Source organism: Meleagris gallopavo, chromosome 6 (assembly GCF_905368555.1).
Source record: "Meleagris gallopavo chromosome 6, MGAL_WU_HG_1.1, whole genome shotgun sequence".
NCBI classification, from domain to species: domain Eukaryota; kingdom Metazoa; phylum Chordata; class Aves; order Galliformes; family Phasianidae; genus Meleagris; species Meleagris gallopavo.
Genome location: NC_139409.1, coordinates 24,209,467 through 24,231,415, shown reverse-complemented (window position 1 = coordinate 24,231,415; position 21,949 = coordinate 24,209,467). Strand labels below are relative to the sequence as shown.

The 21,949-nt window shown below is 59.8% G+C and overlaps 2 protein-coding genes and 1 long non-coding RNA gene across 3 annotated transcripts in view; 2 read left to right on the top strand and 1 right to left on the bottom strand.

Moving 5' to 3' along the window:
- The first annotated feature begins 2,555 nt into the window (after positions 1 to 2,555).
- On the top strand, positions 2,556 to 4,877 carry DLX5 (distal-less homeobox 5). The gene is made up of 3 exons (XM_085227481.1): positions 2,556 to 3,066; positions 3,881 to 4,065; positions 4,183 to 4,877. The coding sequence occupies exons 1-3, from the start codon at positions 2,715 to 2,717 to the stop codon at positions 4,504 to 4,506; spliced, it is 861 nt and encodes a 286-aa protein (XP_085083607.1). The 5' UTR covers positions 2,556 to 2,714; the 3' UTR covers positions 4,507 to 4,877.
- Positions 4,878 to 9,748: 4,871 nt separating this feature from the next.
- Positions 9,749 to 13,481, bottom strand: DLX6 (distal-less homeobox 6). Its single transcript, XM_085227482.1, has 3 exons — positions 12,755 to 13,481; positions 12,137 to 12,330; positions 9,749 to 10,793 (listed from the first exon to the last, which is right to left on the bottom strand). Exons 1-3 carry the CDS (start codon positions 13,110 to 13,112, stop codon positions 10,542 to 10,544), a joined length of 804 nt encoding a protein of 267 aa, XP_085083608.1. The 5' UTR covers positions 13,113 to 13,481; the 3' UTR covers positions 9,749 to 10,541.
- LOC146544107 (uncharacterized) overlaps positions 13,110 to 21,949 on the top strand; it is a 31,680-nt gene continuing 22,840 nt past the window's right edge. The window contains exon 1 of the long non-coding RNA XR_014884240.1: positions 13,110 to 15,609. This is a non-coding gene — a long non-coding RNA (uncharacterized LOC146544107). The remainder of the gene's footprint in view (positions 15,610 to 21,949) is intronic.

The following is a 21,949-nucleotide window of genomic DNA, read 5'->3' as shown; positions in this document are numbered from 1 at the left end:
ACAGAAGCTCTGGAAAGGCAGCCAGCGCCAGCATCATCTTGGGAGCTTCCCTGCTGGCCTCCATGGCCTCAGGGAGGTCAGCGGCCTTACCCCATGGTGTGAGACAAGGGCTGGAGGTAGGAAGGGGCCTCTGGATGGGCCTTGCCTTGCCGCCCAGCCCAGACAATGTCTGCTTTCCTATAAAAGGGGTCCTGAGTGTGCTGAGCTGAACTGCCATTCGGGGGAAGCAGGTGGGAGCATGAGTTCCTCATGTCAGCTCTTGGGCCAGTCACAAACACAACTTTCACAGTTTGTTAAAGGGCAAATTCCAGGCCACGGTTTTTCTGTGCAGCATAAGGTTTGGGACAGGCTGAGCCCAGCGAGCCCAGATCACATACACCCAGCAGCAGCCATGCCCAGGTGGCAGAAAGTGAGCTGCCTTCAGGGCAGGGAAGGGGAACACAGGAGCCCAACAGATCCTGTCCTCAGAGTGCCATGAGTGCCTGAGTGCCCCTTCCCTTCTGATCCCGCAATGCTGCTGAAACCCCAACAGAAAGTCCCACACTTGACCCAGATTTTCTGCCAGGTTTATTTCTCCTCCCTGCTCCCAGTTCTCTTTTATTTTTCCCCCTCAAATCCTTTCCTGCATTCTCTCCTTTCACCACAGCCCTGTGACACTCTCGGGCACTCACTGCCCCTCTTCACTGTGTGCATATGCCCCTTCCCTGTATTGAACACAGCGAGATTTTTGCTTTGAAGCAGACCGCATTTGTTTCCAGCCTCAGGCAAGGCATGAGGACGTTCAGTCCCTTTGCTCCCTGCTTTGGAACTGCCCCTGGGTACCGAGCATGAAGCCTGGAGCAGTGCGCTGGAAGGAAGCCCTCCGCTGTCCAAGTTCTTGGGAAATCTCCATTTTCTGCTGCTGTAAAACATGAGTTAATCCATGTTTCCACTGTGGAGGATTTTTTTTTTCTTTTTTTTTCTTTTTTTTTAAGGGGGAGGGGGGGAATTCCTTTCATTCTTTGCCAGCAATTTCCATGGAAATACAGTTTCCAGCAAAAACTTTGTGCCCGAGCTAGAATATTTTCTCCAGAAAGTAAAAGATTTTTCTCTGAACAATTGAAAGATTGCATCCAAAAGTCTGAGAGGCTTCATCTAAAATATTTCGCTCGTTGGCTGCAAATAAAGCCCCGAGGGGCGCGGGGACGGAAACGCTCCGAGAACCCCTCGGGTTTCCAGGCGGGGGGCACCGCGCCGCGGGGCGCTCCCACGCCGCCACGGGAAGGGCGGTGCCGGGGGACAGCGCCCGCAGCCCGGCCCCGTCCCGCGGTGGGCTCCGAGCCCTCCACTCGGGGCCGGGTCTCGACGCCCCGCTCCCGGCCTTCACCCGCGCCGCCTCCGCGGCATCTCCCCGGCGCGGGCGGGAACAATCGCCGCGTTGTCCGGCGGCGGCTCCCGCGCTCCGCTCTCCGTGCCCTGCGGGGACAGCGCTGGCGGGGCCGCCCGGCTCCGCGCCCGCCGCCGCCGCTCAGTCTGGGCCCGGAGGGGACGGGCGGCGGCGGCGGGGCGGGGGGGCCGCAGGTAGCGCGGCGCCGCTCCCACGCACGGCCGCAGCGTGGCGCTATTGTCACGGGCACGGCCGAGCCACGCTGCGCGCCGGGACTGAGAGCGGGTGAGCGCGGGGCCCCCCGGCCCGGCCCGGCCCGACCCGAAATGGCGCAGCGGGCGCGGGGCCCCGGCGCGGCTCGGGGAGCGTGTGTCGGGAACAAAGCGGGCATTGTGGGGAGGAAAGCAGGGGCCGGCTGTTTCTGAAAACGCGCTCTCCCCACCGGATGTGTTAAATAAAAACCGCTGGGGAAAAAAACAGCGGAAAGTCAGGAAAATCGGGTTCGGGCCGGGAGGCGTGGGGGGCTGAAAGCTCGCGAGTACGGGGGGCCGTGTGGTCTCCGATGGGACTGCAGAGGCTGCGGATGCCTTAAAAAATAATTTGGGGGGTGGGGGTTATATCTGGAGGATTTTTCCTTTTTATACTTGAATATCGAACACTTTTCCCTCTGCTTTGACTCGGAATAGAACAAGAGTAAAGTTTTCATGCTGCTGTTCCAGTCCCCAAATCCCAAATCCCAGCTCCTCTTCTCCCCGCGCTCAGACGGCACCGTCCTGCCCGGACGTGTCGGAGTGCAGTGCCCTGGAATTTATGACAGCGTTCAGCTTACCCCCCATGCCCCCCCTCGCTCTCCCCTCTTCGTGTATTTCAGTGCGAACTGAGAGCTTTCATAAACACGAAAACGCTCCTGGAGCTTCACGGGACCCCCCGGGCTCCCGAGCATAGCGCTGCGAGGGGACCGGGGCATTTGTGGGGGGCCGGGGGGTTCCGTGGGTCGTTCCCCATCTCAAAGCCGTTCGGTCACCGCCATACGGTTAGGACGTTGCTGCCGGTATTCACTTGAAAAGAGCTTGAATGGGACTTCCCCCCCACACACCCCCCCCCTTTTTTTTTTTTTTTTTTTTTTTTTTTAAAGCCAAAGCTTTGTTGTGCTAAACTAGTTGGACGAGTTAGGGTGTCGCTGCTCCCGATTGCTCTGGCCAATGGAACCCGATCCACCCTGCTGTGCGTAAGAGCGCAATTAAGGATTTAACCAAGCCTATGCTGCGCCCCAGCCAGCAGTCTGCCGCAGCCGCCGCGCCGAGCCGCCTCCCCCGGCCATGTCCGCCTGAGCCCGGCGATCCGCGCTATGACAGCAGTGTTTGACAGAAGGGTCCCCAACATCAGGTCCTCCGACTTCCAGCCGCCTTTCCAGAGCGCCGCAGCCATGCACCACCCGTCCCAGGAATCTCCCACTTTACCCGAGTCCTCGGCTACGGATTCCGACTACTACAGCCCGACGGGGGCGGCCCCGCACGGCTACTGCTCGCCTACCTCGGCTTCCTACGGCAAAGCGCTCAACCCCTACCAGTACCAGTACGGCATGAACGGCTCCGCCGGCAGCTACCCCGCCAAAGCCTACGCGGACTACGGCTACGGCAGCCCCTACCACCAGTACGGAGGCGCCTACGGCCGCGGGCAAAGCTCCGCGGGGCAGCCAGGTGAGAGCGGGGTGAGGGACGGGGCTTCCGCGGCCGCGAGGAAAATAGAAAAATAACAATAAATTAACGATAGAAAATAATAAACGAACAAAAGATTAAAGAAACCTTTGACAATTAAGAAAGAAAGAAAGAAAAAAAGTTAAAAAGTGGAACGCGGGGTCTGCTTTTCCCAGCGCAAACCCCGTCGGAAAGGGCGCCGGAGAGAGGCAGCCGTCGGTCAGCCTCACCCGGGCCCCGCTGCTGCCTTCCCCCTCCGCGGTACGGGAGCACGGCCGGTTCGTTGTGCGCCGCGGAGCCGAGGAGAGCTGCCGTCCCCGCTCGGGAAGGGGGGGAGCGGAGCGGGGTCGAGGGGTTGTGCCAGAGAGCGCCGCGATTTTAGCGCTCTGCGTTGCTTCTTTGTAAGAAAGGATATATTAAGAAATACAAAGAAGGATAGGTGGGGATAAAGAAGTAAGGAAATAACGAGAGCACGCCGAGCGCCCGGCGCTTGGTTCGGGACGAGAGCGGCCGCGGCGGAGCTCGGGACGCGGTGCGGTGCCGGAGCGGTGCGGAGGAGCGAGCGCCGTCCGGGCCGGGCCTTTCCTTTCCTTTTCCTTCCCTTCCCTTCCCCTCCCGGCGGAACACGGGGAGCCGAGGCCGCGCGTGGGGCTCCCGCAGCGCCCTCCCCGCGGGGAGCCCGGCGGGCAGGGAGGGAGCGGCCCCCGGCGCGGGCGGTCCGGGGGGAGCCTCGGGGGCCCGTCGGGACGGCGCCGCCGCCCGGCCCGCGCCTTAACGTCTGCGTGTGTGTCTCTCTCCCGCCCTTGCGCCCGTGCAGAGAAGGAGGTGGCGGAGCCCGAGGTGAGGATGGTGAACGGCAAGCCAAAGAAAGTGCGCAAACCGCGGACTATTTATTCCAGCTTTCAGCTGGCGGCGTTGCAGAGGAGGTTCCAGAAGACCCAGTACCTCGCCCTGCCGGAGCGGGCCGAGCTGGCCGCCTCGCTGGGACTCACGCAGACGCAGGTACGCGGCTCGGGGCGCTACGGGGCGGGGCGGGGCGGGGGGGGTCCCGCAGCGATCTCTGCTGCCCGCGCCCGGCCCTGACCGTGTGGGTTTCCCTCTGCTCTCCCCCTCTCGCAGGTGAAAATCTGGTTCCAGAACAAAAGGTCCAAGATCAAGAAGATCATGAAGAATGGGGAGATGCCCCCGGAGCACAGCCCCAGCTCCAGCGACCCCATGGCCTGCAACTCCCCGCAGTCGCCGGCGGTGTGGGAACCGCAGGGCTCGTCGCGTTCCCTCGGCCACCACGGGCACGGGCACCCGCCCGCCGCCAACCCGTCCCCCGGCAGCTACCTGGAGAGCCCCTCGGCCTGGTACCCTGCCGCCAGCCCCCTTGGCTCCCACCTGCAGCCCCACGGCTCCCTACAGCACCCCTTGGCGCTGCCCTCCGGGACGATCTACTGAGGGCCAAACCCTTCTGCTTCTTTTGTATTCCGCTCCCCGGACTCCTGTGTTTTACTGTTAAGGAATAATAACGAAAGGAATGCGTATGGGGGATTTTTAAAGGGAAGCGAAACAAACGACAACAACAACAAAAAGGTTAAAATGTGTAAAGCTTGTGCATGTAACTTATTGCATTTCAAAGGAACCCTTTTTTATACCGTGCGGACGTTTTTCGGCTCAGCTGTGGACACTGTCAATGGTGCCTTGAAATCTATGACCTCAACTTTTCCAGAGACTTTTTTTCAATGTTATTTTAACCCTTGTAAATAATTGTAGATAGAGGAATTAAACTGTATATTCTGAATAAAATAAAATTATTTCGACCACGAGAAGCGTTCCCAAATCACCCCTTCTGGAAAAAAAAAAAAAAAAATAGCCAAGTTCCAGATGAGGATGGAGAGGTGCTTTGTGGGGCCGGAGGGGAGAGAAGGGCAAAACGAGGGCCCCGCTCCCCGCGCTCCTGCGGGTTCCTCCATGGCAGGGATTCTCACCGCTGTATCTGCGCGCACGGGGCGGGACATGCCCGAGCTCCGCGGGGTGGGACGGCGGCGGCGGAGAGATGGAAGACAGCCGGGATGCGCGGCGACATCCCGATGCCGGGCGCTGAGGGGCTGAGGGAGGATCCCCGCCGTGCTGTGCCCGGTCCGTGGCGTGCAGCTGGAAGGCGGCCGTGCGGCGGGGCCGGGGGCTGCGAGCCGGGAGCGGTGCGGCGGGGCAGGACGTCCCGGGGCGCTGCGGGCGGTCCCGGCTTTAGGATTTATAGGGAGCGACCGCGGAGCCGCTCTGCTTTGTCTCTTCGGCCAACTTCCATCTCCTTCAAAAAATCAAATTAAATGGGAAAAAAAAAAAAAATCCCGACTTTTTTATTTTCTTCCTCCTCGTTTAGCTTTAGTCAAGCAGTATTCTTTTTATTATTACTGTTCTGTTTGGAACCTGTAGCCGGAGCTTCTCCCTTTCCCCCGAGCTTTCTCTCCCCGGCCCCCGAGGTAGCAGCCCCGGGTCGGTCCCTCCCCGCCGGTCCCTCCGCGCTCGCTCCTTCCCTCCCCCACCGGGAGCCCGGGGGCGGCGGCAGCTCTGGAGCGCCGGCACTGTGCTGCGGGCACAGGCCCTGGCTGGGAATCGCACCGCGCCCGGCCGCTGCCCCTCTGCCCGCGAGGTGCGCAGCCCAGCGCCGGCGGGGACGCTGCTGTGCCCTGTGTTCTGTGCTATGTGCCCTGTGCCCCGTGCCCTGTGCTCTGTGCCCTATGCTCTGTGCCCCGTGCCCTGTGCCCGGCGCCTGTCCCGGGGCCTGGCGGCGGCCGGAGAGAGCCCGTAAAGGGGATGGGAGACGGGATGGGATGAAGTGTCCTTTGTCTGACGCTCTCTTTGGGCACGACGGATTGCTGGCTCGGGAGGGTTGGTTTTTTTTTGTTGTTGCTTAATTTTTTTTCTTTGTTTTCTTTTATTTTCTTTCTTTCTTTCTTTCTTTTCTTTTTTTTTTTTTTTTTTTTCTTTTCCCCCTCGCTCTCTCTTCCCCGCCCTTCTCTTTTTCTGGCGGCCACTTCCATGAGGAGCCAGGGCAGCTCAGGGAGCCGAGAGGAGCCGCATTCCTGTGGGTGCCGAGCGGCTCCAGGGCTGAGCCGCAGGGCCTGACACAGACACACACAGTCAGACACACACACACAGACACACACAAACACACACACATACACATACACATAGCCATGGGCACCATGGAAAAGCCTCCCCCATGGATCCCTGCTGCGCTCCCCCCACCACCTCTGCTCCCCTTGGAACAGAACGGCCTCCCTCTTCCAACCCCGTGTCCCCCCACCCACAGCGCGGCTCCGCGGGCACTTCTCGCCTCTCTCCCCATCCATGCCCACTCCTTGTCCACTCCATCCCCATTCCGTGTCCGCCCCGGGGGCACCGCGCATGTGGCAACGATTACAGATACCCGTGATTCGTGCCACGCGATTGATACACTGAGGTGGTTGTGGGGGTGGCTGGAGGACGGAGATGTGTTGCTTCGGGAAAGTCGGGGCGGAGGGGAACCCCCCCTTCTTACTCTCAGCGCTCTGAGTGGCCGCCCTTAGCGGGGCAGTGACCTGCCCGAGGGGTCAGGCGGGGGCTGTTGAAATGGAACCGCAGAGCTCGCAAGGAGCCGTCCTTCCACTCTGCTTTTTTTTTTGGGGGGGAGGGGAAGAACCTGTGTTCCATCCTCGGCGCTGCCCTTTGTTCCGCAAAGCCCGCTCACACAGCGGCGGGGGCCGAGCCCCTGCCCTCCCCTGGTGTTTGGGTGCCCACGGGACCGCGCTCCACTCCCAGCCCCTGGCCTCGTGCTTTCCCTCCCAGGTACGGGCCCGCAGCCGCCCACCCGCTGCCGTCGCTCTGCCTGGTGGGGGGCTGCCTGAGCGCGGACTCCCCGGACTCCGGATCCTCTGCCCGGCCCCTGTCAGGCAGCGGAGCCACCCTCCACTCCGGGAAACCCCTGCGCTCTCCTCGATGCGCGCCACACAGCGCCTTTGCAGGGCTCGCGCTGCCCGTGGACCACACCTCCCCTGTCCTTCGCACCGCTTCCATCCATCCCCGCGCGAAGGAAGGCCCCGCGCTGCAAGAGCCGCCGCTCCACGGTCCCCATTGGAGCCTCCAGCCACATGCGGCCCTGCGCCCACCGTTCCCGGGGTTCACAAAAGCGCATCGGGATGCAAAAGGGAACCACCCCCACGCGCGAGCCCCGCGAGCCGCAGGTAGCCCTGTTAGCCGGGCTCTTTGGGCTTAATTAATGACAATTAGCAGGTTGCGCGCTAATTTCCCTAAGGACCCCCGCCTGCTGCTGCTGCAGGGGTGCGAGGCAGCGCGGAAGGCCGCTCCGCACCTCGGCGGGGGATGCGCGGTACCCGCAGCCGGCCTCGGGCGGCGGGCAGAGCCGCAGTGCGGGGCCGGGACCCGCCGCATCGCCCCGCTCATCGCCCCCCGGCGCCCCTCAGCGCCCCGCGCCGCTCCCCCCGGGCCCCGCACCGCCGCGCAGCGCTGATTCGCTCCTTTCTTAATTCCCGCTCCTCTCGTTCCCTCGGAATCAAACGCTCTTTTGTCCTTCGGAGTTTGATTTGATCGCTCCCGTTCGCGTTTCACTTTTGTGTTTCTCTCTCCCTATACCATTACTCATTGAGTGCCCCGCGAAATTACAATCGTACATTTTCAACTCAGCAACCCATTTGCAGTGCAAAAATAGGGTCTGAATAATGGCTGAATGAGCCCTACTGGACAGTTTCAGATGTAACACTCCGTAATAATTACATCGCGGGCTGGATTAGGATGCTATTATCATAATCTGGACGTTTACAATTATCTGTAATTTGCAAAGATGCGCCAGGTCTTGATTACAGCCGTTTTTTTTATCAAGCTAACCATCACTAAACAGTGACAGTAATAACAGCTAATTTTGCTGGCAATATAAGAGGTGCCGGGGTGTGCAAACAATTTCACACCTGGATGTGCTCACTCAACCACGAATATAGAGAAAGCGCTTCTGCCCTGAGCCGCAGAAAAATACCCCGCACCGCTCGGGCTCGGTGTACGCGCGCAGCCCCGCGCCTTGCCGGACCCACCGGGCACGGTAAGTGTGGGGCTCCGCGCTCGGGATCGCTCCGCGCCTCTTCCCCGCCTCCCCCCAGGGCTCCGCCGCCTCTCCCCGCGCTGTCCCCCGGCGCAGCGCCTCCGCTCTCCGCAGCCGTGCGCGGAGGGAACCGCGCGCACATCCGCGGGGCGGCGGGGCCGGGCGGGAGGGCGGCGGCGGGGCACCGCGCAGCGCCTGCGGCGGGCGGCGGCCGAGCGGGGGCCGGGATGCGGGCGGGCGTGCCGCCGCTCGGTCCATAGATGCCGCTGTTTCATGAGAGTCGGCGGCCGCGCGGGTGGGACGCGGCTCTGCCCCCGCTGTCACTCGCCGCCCATCCCGCCGGCGGAGCGGCCTGCCCGTGCCGCTTCTCCCACCGCGTTACTCTCACCGGGCTCTCTTTTATTACTCCTTTGCTCGCTCGCCGGATCCTGCCCTCGCGGGAGGTTGCGGGGGTGCGGGGGGAGGCATCCCCGCGGCACACAGCGCCCGCTCGGGGCGGCGACGGAAGGGTTAAAAGCGACTCGGCCCGACCCGGCCCGGCCCATCCCGGTTCGGCCCGGCCCGGCTCAGCGCACCCGGTGCGAAGGCCGCGCTCCCCCCTCGGCCCGCGCTCGGGGCCGCCGCCGGTGTCATTTGAATAATGCGGGGAGCCCCGCTCGCAGCTGTACCGCTGAAGCCTCTTCCATTCTTTTCAGCATTATAATTTGGGTTAATTTTCAATTTTAGGCCCTACGTCTCTGCAATTTGTGTATGAATAACAGAATAATTTTCCTCTTTTGTTTCGCCTTTCCTGTTCCCGAATCTAAATAAAGATGGCTTTTTAGTATTAAAAGTGGAAGAAAATTACAGGTAATTATCTTTGACGGTAAAAACGCTGTAATCAGCGGGCTACATGAAAAATTACTCTAATTATGGCTGCATTTAAGAGAATGGAAAAAAAATCTTCTTGTGGATAAAAACCTTAAATTGTCCCCAATGTCTGCCTCAAATTGGATGGCGCTGCAGCTGGAGGCTTTGTTCGGGGCTGATCCTGGGGAGCTCTGAACCCAAAGTTTCACAGTGGGAAGGGGAAAAAAAGAAAAGAAAACCTTTTTCCTACTGTAACAATGCGAATGGTAGGAAATGACAGGACCGAGCGGCTCTAAAGCACTCCGAAGACTGACGGAGCGGGGATGTCTATCCAAAACAAAAAACAAAAAAAAAAGCCAAAGCCAAAAAAATACCAAACCCCCCCAAAAAACACACCACCCCCCAAATGGGGTCTCTGGTAAGTAGTCTTTGCTTTGTGTCTAATTACAGTGAGTGTCCTTTGCACGCCTGTGTGTAGCTGTCATTTGACGGAGCGCTCCGTGGGCTCTGTCGGCCCCGCGGCCGCCGCTTCCCACAGCAGTTGTCCCGGCGTTGCGGGGCAGGGGGTTGCGGGGCTCTGCGCGCCGCGGGGTGGGCACTGCCGTCGGGGGGCTCCGGGCCGGGGCCGGCACGACGCTCCGCGCGGGGAACGGCGGAGGGACGGCACCGGGACGGCTGTGCGGGGCTCCCGGACGTTCCCCCTCCCCGGTGCGGGGCAGGGGCCGGGCTGCGGGGCAGAGAGACGCGAGGCGGGCGGGCGCTTGGTGGCTTTTACTCTAGATATGAAAGGAGACCAAACCATACAAAGTATTATGTACAGCTAAAATTCAACAATATATACAGAAAGGTCGCTCGGGAGGGAGGTCCAGCAGCAGGAGCGGGGTGTCGGGCTGCTCCGCGGGTCCGGCTGTCTGTCAGTCCGGCTGTCAGTCCGGCTGTATGCCTGTCAGTCCGACCGTCCGTCCGGCTGTCGGTCCGCCGGGGCTTGCAGGGTGCGGGGCTGCTGGCGGCTCTCCGTGCGGTTCCCGTCGGGCTGCAGCCGCTCCTCGTACGCGTGCAGTCCGCGCTGCGTGACCGTGCTCCGAGCTCGCGGTACATTTTCATTCGCAACCAGTTCCTTTTATTTAATTTGTTTTCCCTCTTCGTTTCGTTGCCCCTCCTTTTCTCTCCCCGTTTAATTTTTTCCCCCATTCCGCATTCGGGGAATGACAATGAGGGAGCTCGGAGCAGTCTCTCACCGCGGAGTGTCCGTAGCTCACGAAACACAGAGAGACGGCCCCGCTGCGGTTCGGGTCCTTCTCGAGGGCGAAGTCAGCCAAAAGTCCATGCACTCCGCACGGAAAGAGGCGGCGGTGCCCCGGGGTCCGAGTGAACATAGAGAAGCGTCTCCCCCGCGCCGCAGTGGGACGTGGCTCATTCTGCCCGAGAGCGATCGCTGAGGTTACTTCAAAAAAATGACACAAACGATAGGCGAACCCTCCCCGCACCGCCGCTCTGCTCGGGCCGGGCCGCGCCGGGCGTCCTCGGGCCGTGGGTTGTCTCAGACAGTTCACATCATCTGCGGTCTCTGCATTGTGTCTTGGTGTGGAGAGGAGTACCAGTGGGAATAGCCGGGCATGTAGCTGTTGGGGGGCATGTTGACGCCCTTGGCAGACGCCGAAACGTCCCAGACCGGCGGCAGCGCCGGGGAGCGCGGGGACAGCGCGGCGGAGCCGGGCAGAGGGTCGCTCTCGTGGGGGTTGCTGCCCTGCTTCAGCAGCTTCTTAAACTTGGAGCGCTTGTTCTGGAACCAGATCTTCACCTGCAAGCGAAAGGCAGCGAGCGTTAGGGCTGCGGGAATCGGGGCTGTGCGGGCTGCGGGGGCTGAGGTGTGAGCGCGGGGGCAACGGGTGCGGAGGCAGCGCCGGGACGGCCCGGGGATGGGGTGCGGCACGCATGGGGCGGGAGTCAGTGCGCTCTGCCGGTGCCTCGTTTCGAATTTTGGGGTGACTCCATCACCTGGCGGCTGTTGTCAGCCGCGGGCATCCGCCTGGTTTGATGCCAGGGGAGAGGAGCCAATGGACAAAGGGCACCGTGCGCGCATCGCGCATCCCTAAGAGTGCGCGGGTCCTGAGGGGGGGTGGCACAGCGGGGCCGGGCAGCGACTTTATTGGCACAGTTCTTGATCAGGAAATGGAAATCCTCATTTCCCTGAAAACTGCTGGCTGTGGGAACGGCTCCGGGCTCCATCCCACCTCCCTGCCTGAGATCAGCAGCCAGGTCGGGCCGTGGAACTCACATTTATTATAGAAATTACTAAAAGGGAAGGCAAGCGTATATATATGAAACTATATGCCTTAAAATCGAACAAAGGCAGCTTCCAGTGTGAATCTGACCTCACGGACTCGGCAGATGCACCGTTAGGATTACGTCTATCTGCACCGTCAGCTCGGGCCCTTACACCTGCACGAGGGAAGCAGCGCGCACCGCACCCATCGCTGCGGCCACCGGCTCTGTCTCTGATGCTTCACGTTTGAGGCGTATTTTAAACCCTCTGTCTGGAAGCAGCTGCTACTGGTCACGGCAAAGAACGGACTCCACTCGCTACCGCTCCCCCGGCCCAAGGCCATCCGCCCGGCTTTCCCGCTGAGCCCCCGCTCGGGGCCCTGCAGCCCCTCTCCCCGAGGCCGAGATGGGCCCGGCCCTGCTGTGCCCCGTGCTCGGCCGCGGCCCAGCGCCACCGCTCCGTGCACGGCCTCTCTGGTCCCCGCATCTCTCATCACCTCCGCACATTTTGCCCGGCGGCGAGCACCGCGTTGGCGTTCTCCATCCAGGCGCAATTAACCATCGAGCTCACAGGTATCTCCTAACGCGTTCCCGCTTCCCGTCTGCCTATAGGTCGCTGCGTGGCCCCGCTCTCAGCCCCGCACCGGGCCCAGCGCCTCCGCTTTGTTCTCCTCCTGCAACCGGGCAGAGCTGGCGCCGCGATCGCTCCCATCCGAACAGAGAGGCAACTCCAGCACTTTATTGTGGCGGCGGAAGGGCCAGGGAAGGGCCCCGCTCGGCTCCTCCGGCGGCGGAGCGCTGCGCGGCTCGCACAGATCCGAGCGCGGCGGTGCGGGGCCGGGCCCGGGGCAGCGGGCGGTGCGGGGCCGCCACAATTACCTGCGTCTGGGTCAGGCCGAGGGAGGCCGCCAGCTCGGCTCGCTCCGGGAGCGCCAGGTACTGAGTCTGCTGGAAGCGGTGGTTTAACGCCTGCAGCTGAAGGCTGGAGTAAATGGTTCGGGGCTTCCGGATCTTTTTCCCTTTCCCGTTGAATCTGATCTCGCCGTTTTCAATCACCGTCGTTTTCTGCTGATCTGCAAAGCGAAAAGCCGCAGCTGGGAGCTCGGCCGCAGATCCCCCCAGCCGTCCCCCCGGGCCGCGGACGCCACATAACACCGCGCGGCCCCCCGGGGGGAAAATAATTAACAATAAAAATAATGAATAAAAAAAAAAACGAAAGCGGAAGGTTTGGGAGCCAGGGCCCCGCGGCCGCACACAGCTCATCGCCCGGCGCTCGGGAGGCAGCAGCCCGAGACCTGCAACAATGCTTTCCCCCCTCCTCGCCCCTCCGCACGCAGCACGCAAACATCGGCTCCCTGCGAAAAACAGCGTTACGCGGACATCGACGAGACGGCCCCGCAGCGCGATGGGGGCTGCCGGCCCCGGGGGGAGGAAAGTGGGGGGGCACGGCGAAGGGGAGAGGCGAGGGGGGAGGCCGGAGCTCCGGGCCCCGCTCACCTGCGTCGTCCGGCCGCGTCTGGCTGGGCGCGCCGCTGGTGTGGTAGGACTGCAGGTAGGGGCTGTGCTGCGAGTGGCTCACGTAGGGGTAGGCGGCGAGCGAGCGGTGGTTGTAGGAGCCGCCGGTGCCGGAGTAGGGCGAGCTGTGGTGGTGGTGCTGGTGGTGCGGGTGCGAGCCGGCGGCGGAGTGCAGGCAGTGCAGCGGGTAGTGCGCTCCGGCCATGGCCGGCGAGCTCTGCTGCGAGTGGGGCGGCGGCGGCGGCTGCGGCGGCGGCTGCTGCTGCCCGAACTCCATGAAGGCGGATTTGGAGGAGTCCTGCGCGTCCAACCCGTCAGCCATCGTGGTCATGGTCATCATCGACGGCGGGGAGGCAGAGAGCGAGGCTCTCCGACTCGCCCCCCGCGCCCGGCCGCCCTGCCCGGCCACCGCCGCGGCACCGCTGGAGGCGGCGGGTTTATTTTTTTAAGGCTCCCGTAGTGCGAGAGGGGCCTTGTTAACCGAGGGAGGGGAGGAGAAGGGGAGGGCTGTGTGCGGAGGGGGGGGGGAGGGGGGGGCAGGGCTACTCCCGGCGCGTTTTGTCCCCGCTCCTCATCCCCCCGCCGGGTGTTTTTGGGGGCTGGCGGAGTCCCGGGCGGAGGTTTTAAGGTGGCTTCTGCCAAAGTTGGGCTCCGGCGCGCCTTCGGCGTGAAGGGCAGGAACGCCACAAGTCGAATGGTTCGGCTCCGGAGGGCAGCGCTTCCCCATTGGTCACTCAGCCTCCTGACGTCACCGCCACGGCGCGCCGCCGCGCGCGCAGCCCGCGGGGGCGCGCAACTCCCCGCCTCCCCCCGCCCCGCGCAGAACGAGGAGCGCGCGTTGCGCGGGGCGGGATGAGGTGCGGGGCGAGGGGATGCGCGCCCTCAACCCCCCCTTCCCCCTTCCTTCGCCCTTCAATCCCGGTTTGCGCGCTATTTTCGCTCTTGCGCGCCGCCGCCGGCCGCGCGCGCGTTCCCCGCGCTTTTTTTTCCCCCCGCATTATTATTATTATTTCTTTTTTTCCGCCTGCGAGCAGCCGGCTCCCGTAATCGCTTTCAAATATATGCAAATGGCTACGTGCGGTTAGCGGTTTTGGCAAAGCTTGATTAGGATATAAACGACCCAAGGAAAAGCGCCTTCGCCCTAAATTTGTCTTTAGATTACAATTCCGGTTGATTTTATTTTATTGTCAACATTGTTAATGATAAAAATAGAGTCGTTTTACAGTTATTTTTACTTTCTGGAAGGAGGCAATTAGACTTCTAATCAGGAATACACAAAAATCTCCCATGATTAACTGCAGTACTTTGTTCAAATTGCTGCTATAAAATTCAGAACAATTTGCCTGTAATGATTATGGACTGGGTTTATTTTGGGAGGTGGAATAAAAGTGGATATAGCATAAATTATCCTCTAATTATACACCAGTGTCGCCTCAATTATCCTCTTATCAAAATGGTTGTCTAACTGCCGCATTTAGTTTCAATTCTCTCCTTTTTTTCTATAAAAAGAACTTCATACCTTGTTATTATTAATCCATTTATTATTTGCAAGGGGATTTATATCCGAGCATCCAGGTGGTACTACCACTTCTCTCTCAAAGATGGACCGGGGAAAGACATTAACTTTGATCCGGCACCGCGGAGGATCTCTCTCCCCTCTCTCCCCTCTCCCTCTCTTTTCCCCTTTCCGTCGCTGAACTCTCCTCTCGGGCAGCACAGCTCCAGAGCCGACCCCAGCACGGAGGACTGAGGTAGGAAGGACACGGCGTAGCGAGAACCGAAAGTTTTCGCAGCGGGAAGGGGCCGCTTGGATGGAGGCTGCGGGCTTTGAAAACCAACACCGGCACCGGCGGCCGCCGCTTGCGAAGCCCTCGCAGCCCGGAGAGCCCCGGAGCAACGCAGGTCCCGACACCGCCTCGCACCGCGGCTGTCCCAGAGGACGCGTTCATAGATTTTTTTTGTTTGTTTGTTCCCTTTATTTATTTATTTGTTTGTTTGTTTTTAACGCATCTCTCTCGGAAATAGTCAGAAGGTTATTATTATTGTTAGTGTTATTTCGGATTGATTTTTTTTCTGATTTCCTATTCTTCATTTCTTTTTGCTGTTTGCCTCCCCCAGTCCTCAGCCCGGGCTGCTGGGGGTGCAGCCGCTGGTGCCGGGGGCCGCGGGGTTGCGGGAGTCGGGCAGGGGAGCCCCGGGCCCGGCGTTCGGCTTCGGGCGCTGCGAGGGGGCTTTGGGGGGGGGGCTGGGGGGAGGGGGCGTATCCCCCCCCACAACTCCCGTCGGTGTTTCACTTCTCGAGCTTTCGGTGTCGGTTCAGTGACTCTGAATGCGGCTGAAGTGTCCTGCCTTGTTCTCCGGCTTTAACACGAGTTGCACTTGAACACGCGAAAGGGAAACCTGAGCCGGCGCGTATAACCCCACAGCGAATAAAAATATAGAGAACGGGGAGAGAAGGGAGAGAGAGAGTTCCTTCTGGGACTCTGTGTGCGTAGCTGTGGGTGACATGCTCCATGGCACAGCTCCATTCGGCAGTGGTACTGCTATATCCCCTCCAGCTCGCTGCTAACATCACCAAGGCGCTTTCCCGCAGGTGCACACATTGGCATTTTCTCCAGCAGCCCGAGCACGCCTAACAAAAGGTGTCAGAAAATGGTCCGGGGAGTGATTGCGACACCGCGCTTCCTCATTTCGAAATAATTCCCTCTGCATAATGTATGCTAGCCGGGAATCGGGACGGGCTGGACATGCAGAACGCTTTGCTTTAGTATCGAGGTGCCTCCTCGCAGAAAGGGTCGAGGAGTCAGACACCGCGGAGCAAAAAGGACAGGGAGAAGGTGAGGGAGCCCCGCGGAGCTGCTCCCCTCGGAGGGCGGAGTGCGACCGGCCGGACCCCGGCCCGGCTCAGGTGCCCTCGGGAGCCGTGGGTGGGCGCCGGCGGAGCGGGAGCTCTCGGGGACACCCAGGCACCCCGCGCTGCTCCTCCCGCAGCGTTCAGCCACCCTCGGGAGCCGTCGGGACAGCTGACTCCATCCAGACTCACACCGATCATTTCCCCCAATTTAATTAGGCAAATCTCCCGGTATGGAGCTGCCGTTGATTGGCCGATGTTAATGACACGGCTGCAAGGAGTCACGCTGCTTGTCAATATTTATTGTTTTCTTTTTCTTCCCCCTCAAACCCCTGCTTTCTTCGTGTCCTCTGGCACGAAGGGACCACACTTTGGTGTCGTGTGGGAGGCGGTAGATGTGGGGGTGTTTCTTCTCCCACGGGCCCCGGGTATGGCGGGGATGCCGGGCATCCAACCCGGCCAGCCACAAGTTGAAGAAATAAAACCTCAGGACTTGAAGGCAGAGGGGTGAGCCGGGGTGAGCCACGGTCCGCTTTCCCCCTGTCGGGCTCCTCGCAAGCCCCCACGCTCGTCCAGGGGCACGGAGGCCTCCGCACCCCGAACCGGCTGCGAGCCGGGGAGCAGCGCGGCCTCGGTGCCCTCCGTGTCCCCGCGGTCACGGGCGGAGAGCGGGCAGCGCGCACCGGGCAGCCGTGAGAGGGACGGGGTGACTTCGTGCCGCCGCTGCCCCGTGTCACGTTAAGCCGCGTCGCATTAATGATGTTTGTGAGTAAGGCTTTCAAAAAACCAAAGCGTATGCGTGGTTTAAAGTCGCATTTGCGAGTCGAAAGATGTCACGGAAGACACAACGGTTAGAAGGAGCTGACGAACAACAGGAAACGGGGTTCTATTTTTAGGGTATAAAAGGAAGTTAATATAAGCGGCCAGAGGTTTCCTATATGCCTCGGAGCACCTTCTGTTCCATTCATTCATTCATTCATTCATGCGCTCAACAATAACAACAGGGGAAAACAAACATTCCCCTTTTCTTTCTCATCCCCTCGCAGGCTTTGTGCGGGTGGGCTCTGCGAGCGGCAGGATCCCATGCCGGGTTGTTCCGCGCGTGGTTTGCTGGGGGCGGCAGCTGATGGCGCTCCCCAGGAGTGCGCTCGTTTGGTGCGGAGTAGCCGAGGGGCTGAGGGATGCTCTGCGCGTATCCTCCCACCCCAGTTCGCATTAGGGCCAGGGAGAGTGTTTTCTGTCCCGTCCCGAGTAGGGAAGAAGCGTCTTCCAGGAATGGCATCCGTGCGCGCGTTTTTTTCCCCTAGAGAACCCACAAGCAATCCAGTCTCGCAATACTGTTTTTAAAATGGACGGAGAAACGCTCAAGTTTGGTGAGAGGACGAGGCTCAGTGCCCGACCCTATGTTTTTTTAACAGCAGAATCGAATGAACAAAGGAAAGGGCAGAGCGCTGGGGTCTCCGAAAAGCGTTGGGTGGGGAGAGGTGGGAAGCAGAGGAATATTCCTGCTGGCAGCGAGCTGCTCCAGACACATTCTTGCGGAGCGGCTCCCACCGCAGAGGCACGGGATTTCTCCCCGGCTGCAGAGCGGCTTCCACGCCCCCGAAAATCGCACGCTCGTGAAAATGGCACACTCGTGAACACTGAAAATCGCACGCACGTGTGCCGCGGCTCTCGGAGCGCTCCTCGGGCCACGCCAAGCGGTCGCGCAGAAGCGTTTGCCCTGCGGCGAGCGAATGCTCCCGACCTATTTTAAGGAGAGCCTCTGGATTTCAAGCCGCTACCATCGGAACAGACAGGCAGGCGTCGATGGCTTTCCATACCGCGAGTGTGAAGGAAGTGGCGGGGGCGGAGGGGTAAACCCCAAGCCCGGCCTCGCAGCTGGATCCCACACGCCGCTTTCTATGTCGGAGCGTGGGTCAAAATAATGGGAGGCAGAAGGGGAAAGATCCAGAGGGAACCAGCCACTGTCTCTTGTACAGATTTGTAGCGAAGGCTTCGCTGTAATTAAAACCTTACAGCCAGATTCGTTCAATGTGTGGCTCTGCGGAGAGCCGGGGGTTGGGGCTTTTTGTTTGCTTAATGTTTTGTTTTGCTGTTGTCGTTGGTTGTCTCCCCCGACGAGGTGTGGGATGGGGGCGGATATCTGCTTTGAAATGGAATTCGGCTCCGGGCTGCGGGAGGGGGACGGGACCCCGCGGAGCCGGGGCAGAGGGCCGTCCGCCTCCCGCACCTGCCCAGGTATGCGGCCACGCAGCGGGGGGGAGCCTGGGGAGACCCTGCGGAGGGCTCTCCCCTCCCAGCGAGACACGGGGCCCGCGGGGGTCCGTCCGCTGAGGGGTGGGGGGAGCAGCCCCCGGGCAGCCGCTGGTGTGCGGAGCTCTGCCCGCGGGGTTTCGCTTTGGCTGCTTCCCCGGCGGCGCGGGAGCTGCTGAAACAGAGATGTTGGTTTTAGCGGAGACTCGTGTTGGTTTGTTTTCTTTTCAACTGAAAGAAAAAACAACAACAAAAATGAACCTCTTCTTCTGGCAGCAGCAGAAGACGCCATCCAATTAAAAAAAAAAAAAAGAAAAACCGCCACTACCACCGCTCTCATGTGCCCATCTTGGAAGGGCTCAGAGGTGGATGGAAACCCGAGGCTCTTTCAAGTCGGGGCAGAGGCTGCAATTTCTGCTGCGGCAGCGGCCGCCTGTTCCCGAGCCAGAGCCGCGCACCGCCCGCAGTGCGGCCCCGATGGAAGAGAGGGGCTTTAACTGCGGCAACGAGCGCGGGGTCCTCTCCCTGCAGTCTGATCGCCTTCGTTTATTTTTAGTACGCTTCAGATGCCTACACGTTTCCCTTGCTGAGATCAGTGCAATTATTTACTCTACCTTTAGGGATGCATTTACCCGAGCGCTGAATGAAAATGTAGTAAACACCGCGCAAAGTCAATGCAGTTATTGAGGTTTATTTAATAGGAAAAGAAGTAAATATCCGGGCTTCGCTCGTTCCTCCAGGCAGCCTCGTTATCTCGAGTCGATTGCGAGGAGGGCTCTTCGCTCATTGCCATGTAATGAGATTGCCCGATAGGTTTATCTCGCATCTCCATCTCTCTACAGCCTCTTTTGTCAGGGTCTCAACGGACTATAAAAACAAATCTAGAAGTTAATTTAGCAAGGTAATCCGGAGCGACCCATTATCTGATCTCTCTACAGAAACTCATCTATAGGGGAGATCCCAGATCTCAGGGCGTAAAAAAGAAGGGACAAACATAACATTGCCTGAGGCGGCTTCGGTCCCCCTGTACCGAGGCAGCCGCTCTGTGCCGGCGGTCCGAGGCTCACGGCGAGCTGCCTTTCCCCCCGACTAGAATTATTTTTTATTAGTTTTAATCATTCAATTTAATTTTATTTTGGTAGAGGAGCTGGCCGACTGTCCCCACCTGCCCGACCCACGCCCAGCCCGGCACAGCCGCGGAGGGATGCGGGGGGAGGAGGTGGGAGCTCCGCAGCGCGGGGTGCGGAGGCAGCGGGCTCTGACAGCGGGGCTGAAACGAATCAGCTCGGGATTGACTTCCCCGTTCTGCGAATTGCAGCGAGCAGCCCTCGCCCGCCCGCCCGGGCAGGTTTTGTTACACGTGCCGCTATAAATACACGGTCCCAGCCCTCCTTCCTCGCCGGAGAGCTCTATTCGACAAAGCAGAAAGCAAAACGGGGAGAAGGGATTTTCTTTTTTTTAATGAAGACATTTATAAGTAACCTAATTTCGTATCGTGGAAGTGAATTTCATGCTAGGATATATTTTGCACAACGTGTAATCTTTTAGAGCCGGAAGACATTTAATTAAAGCCACATTCGGCGCGGCACAGCTCAGCAGCAGTCACAAGACCCATGCCTCATTCACATTCAGGATCCGTCGCGGATTTACACTGTTTTAACGCGGGACACCGCAGCTGTGACAGAGCTGCCAGGCCCGAGAGAGGCGCGGGGTTCCCACAGGGGAGCTCCCCGCTCCTCACAGCGCTGGGGCAGAGGGAGCGGTGCCCGAGGACGGGCCGGAGCCGTGCGTGCGGGAAGCTCGTGGGCCGCCCGGGCCGGGATGGTCATAGGGAGCCCTCCTGAGAGCCAGCGCTGCGCGTTCCTCCGGCCCCGGGGTTCTGGGGGAAGCGGAGTAAATAAACCCGAACTCAAATCTCCCTCTCCCGACCCCCTATAATAATTCCCAATCTTTCAACGAGGAACCCCCCGCCCCCTACGCCGCTCCTCCCTCCGCCGCGCTGCTTCGTTTTGCGGGTGAGAAAGCGCAGCGGGCAACCCAGAGCGGAGGGGCTCTGGTTAGTTTCCCGGTAGGGGTAATTAAAAGTATTAATTGGCTGTGTCGACAGCTTAAACAGACAGGTGCTGCTGAGAGGCCTCGTTAATCTTCCCGTCGTCACGGAGCGGCGGTGGGAACGGGCCGGGGGAGGCGGCGCAGGTGCGGGCCGGGCGCCCTCCGCACGCAGCCATCGCCGCTCCCCGGCACTCCGGCAGCGCCTCCCGGCCTTGTCTTCCCGCATCTCCTCGGCCTGCTCTGAGAGAGAGCTCGGACGGCCCCACGGGGTTCCTCCACGCCTCGCAGTCCCTCTCCCTACAGGCGCGCACTCCGCGCTCTCAGCCGAAGGCAGTACGCGGGGCCGGGCCGGCCGCACCTCGCCCCGCGCACCCGGCAGCCCCGCACACCGGCCGGCCTCTGCGGGCGGCTCTGCGCTCGGCCCCCCGCGCTGCTCGGGCTCTGCCTGCCTACATCAGTGTGCGTTTTGTTCCCCCTTAGCTCTAGACCAACAAAACACAGCCTTACCTGGAGAATCGGAGTGGTTTTTTATTTTCATAACAAGGGATATTCCCTGCGTTACACACACATACACAACGCGCGCACACGCACTAACCAATGGAAAAGCAAGATATGAGGGTTTGATGCTCTGCTGTGACACGAATAATTGTTGCATCGCGTAACTTCCTATATCTCGGTTTTAATTTGCGGTGAACCAAACAAATATATTTGCGATTTTTAAATAAGCACTCTATGTAATAAATGGGAACATTGTGCATGAATGCCGTTTCTTCCCCTTTTCTTCAGAAGACGTTATTAGCTCTGACAGCATGCAGCTCAGGTTTGGAGGAGAGGATTTTGTAAAGGGATGACAGACAGGAAGGGCAGCAATCATGGGCTTCTCGGGCTAAAGCTTTTTTTCTTTTTTATCAGAATGTTCTGTTCGATGCCATTTATCCTTGATGATAGAAAATTGCTCTGTTGCCAGGACGCTGCTGCTGAAATAGAGGGCAGGAGCCACATTTCCATTTTGCAGCTTGAAAGCTATTCAAATGAATTTGCAGAAAGGGGGGAAAATCTAGAGATAAACAAATGAGAATAAATCGAGTTCCCCTTTCCTTTCTTTTCCTCTCTCTCCTTCTCCCTCTCTCTGGCCGCGTGTGTATGTGTGTGCGTACGAAGGAAGCGCTCATTTTCTGCGTACGGATTTTGGTTCATCAGTGTTTGCAGCACCTGAGGAGCGCTCTAAATCAGGGAACGTTTATTTGCCGCCGATCCGGCCCCTGAACGTGGAAACATATTAGAGAAATTTATGTACGCGTGTGTGCGGTATGCAGCCACCCACAATTTTCTATGCGTGTGTACACAGACAGATCCAGAAATGCGGTGTTTGTGTGCGAGACGGAGAGGAAATCAAAAACCGCGACATCCTCCTCCTGTAGGTGTGATTGCTCCCACCGTTGACGTGTCGGTTCTGGTGAAATACTCCGCCGGTTCAGAACAATTAAATTGTGAAAGGCTGCAGCCGTGGCACCGCGCTTCCATCCCAACCAGCCGAGTGGGAGCCCTCGGTTTCCCTCCCGGTCCTGCCGGGTATTTCCGGAGTCCCGAGGAGCGGCAGCACCGCGTCTGGCTGCAATCCAGCACGCAGTCCGAGGACTAATTCTTAATCAGTTTTAAATTAAGCTTCGAATAAAACAATGCCAGAAACATTATTTATACGTCGGAACGAATAGAGTGACGAGTGACCGCGCTCTTCCTCCGCCGGTGACTCAAGGCTCGGCTCGGCTCGGCTCAAACCCAAGCAGAGGAAACGCGCGCAGGTTGTTCAGCTCTGCTCTCCTGGCGCCCTCAGCGGGGCCGGGCGGGATGCAGAGCTCGGGGCTCCCGTGGGTTTGACCTCAGCCCCCAGCAAAGCCCGCTGCCAGCCGGGCAGGGCGCTGAGGGCGTTATGCGGTGCCCCCCGGAAGACAGAATTTCAAGTGACCGTAATCTATGTGATGACACGCTACGTTTGGTCGGCGTGGATTTTTTTTTTT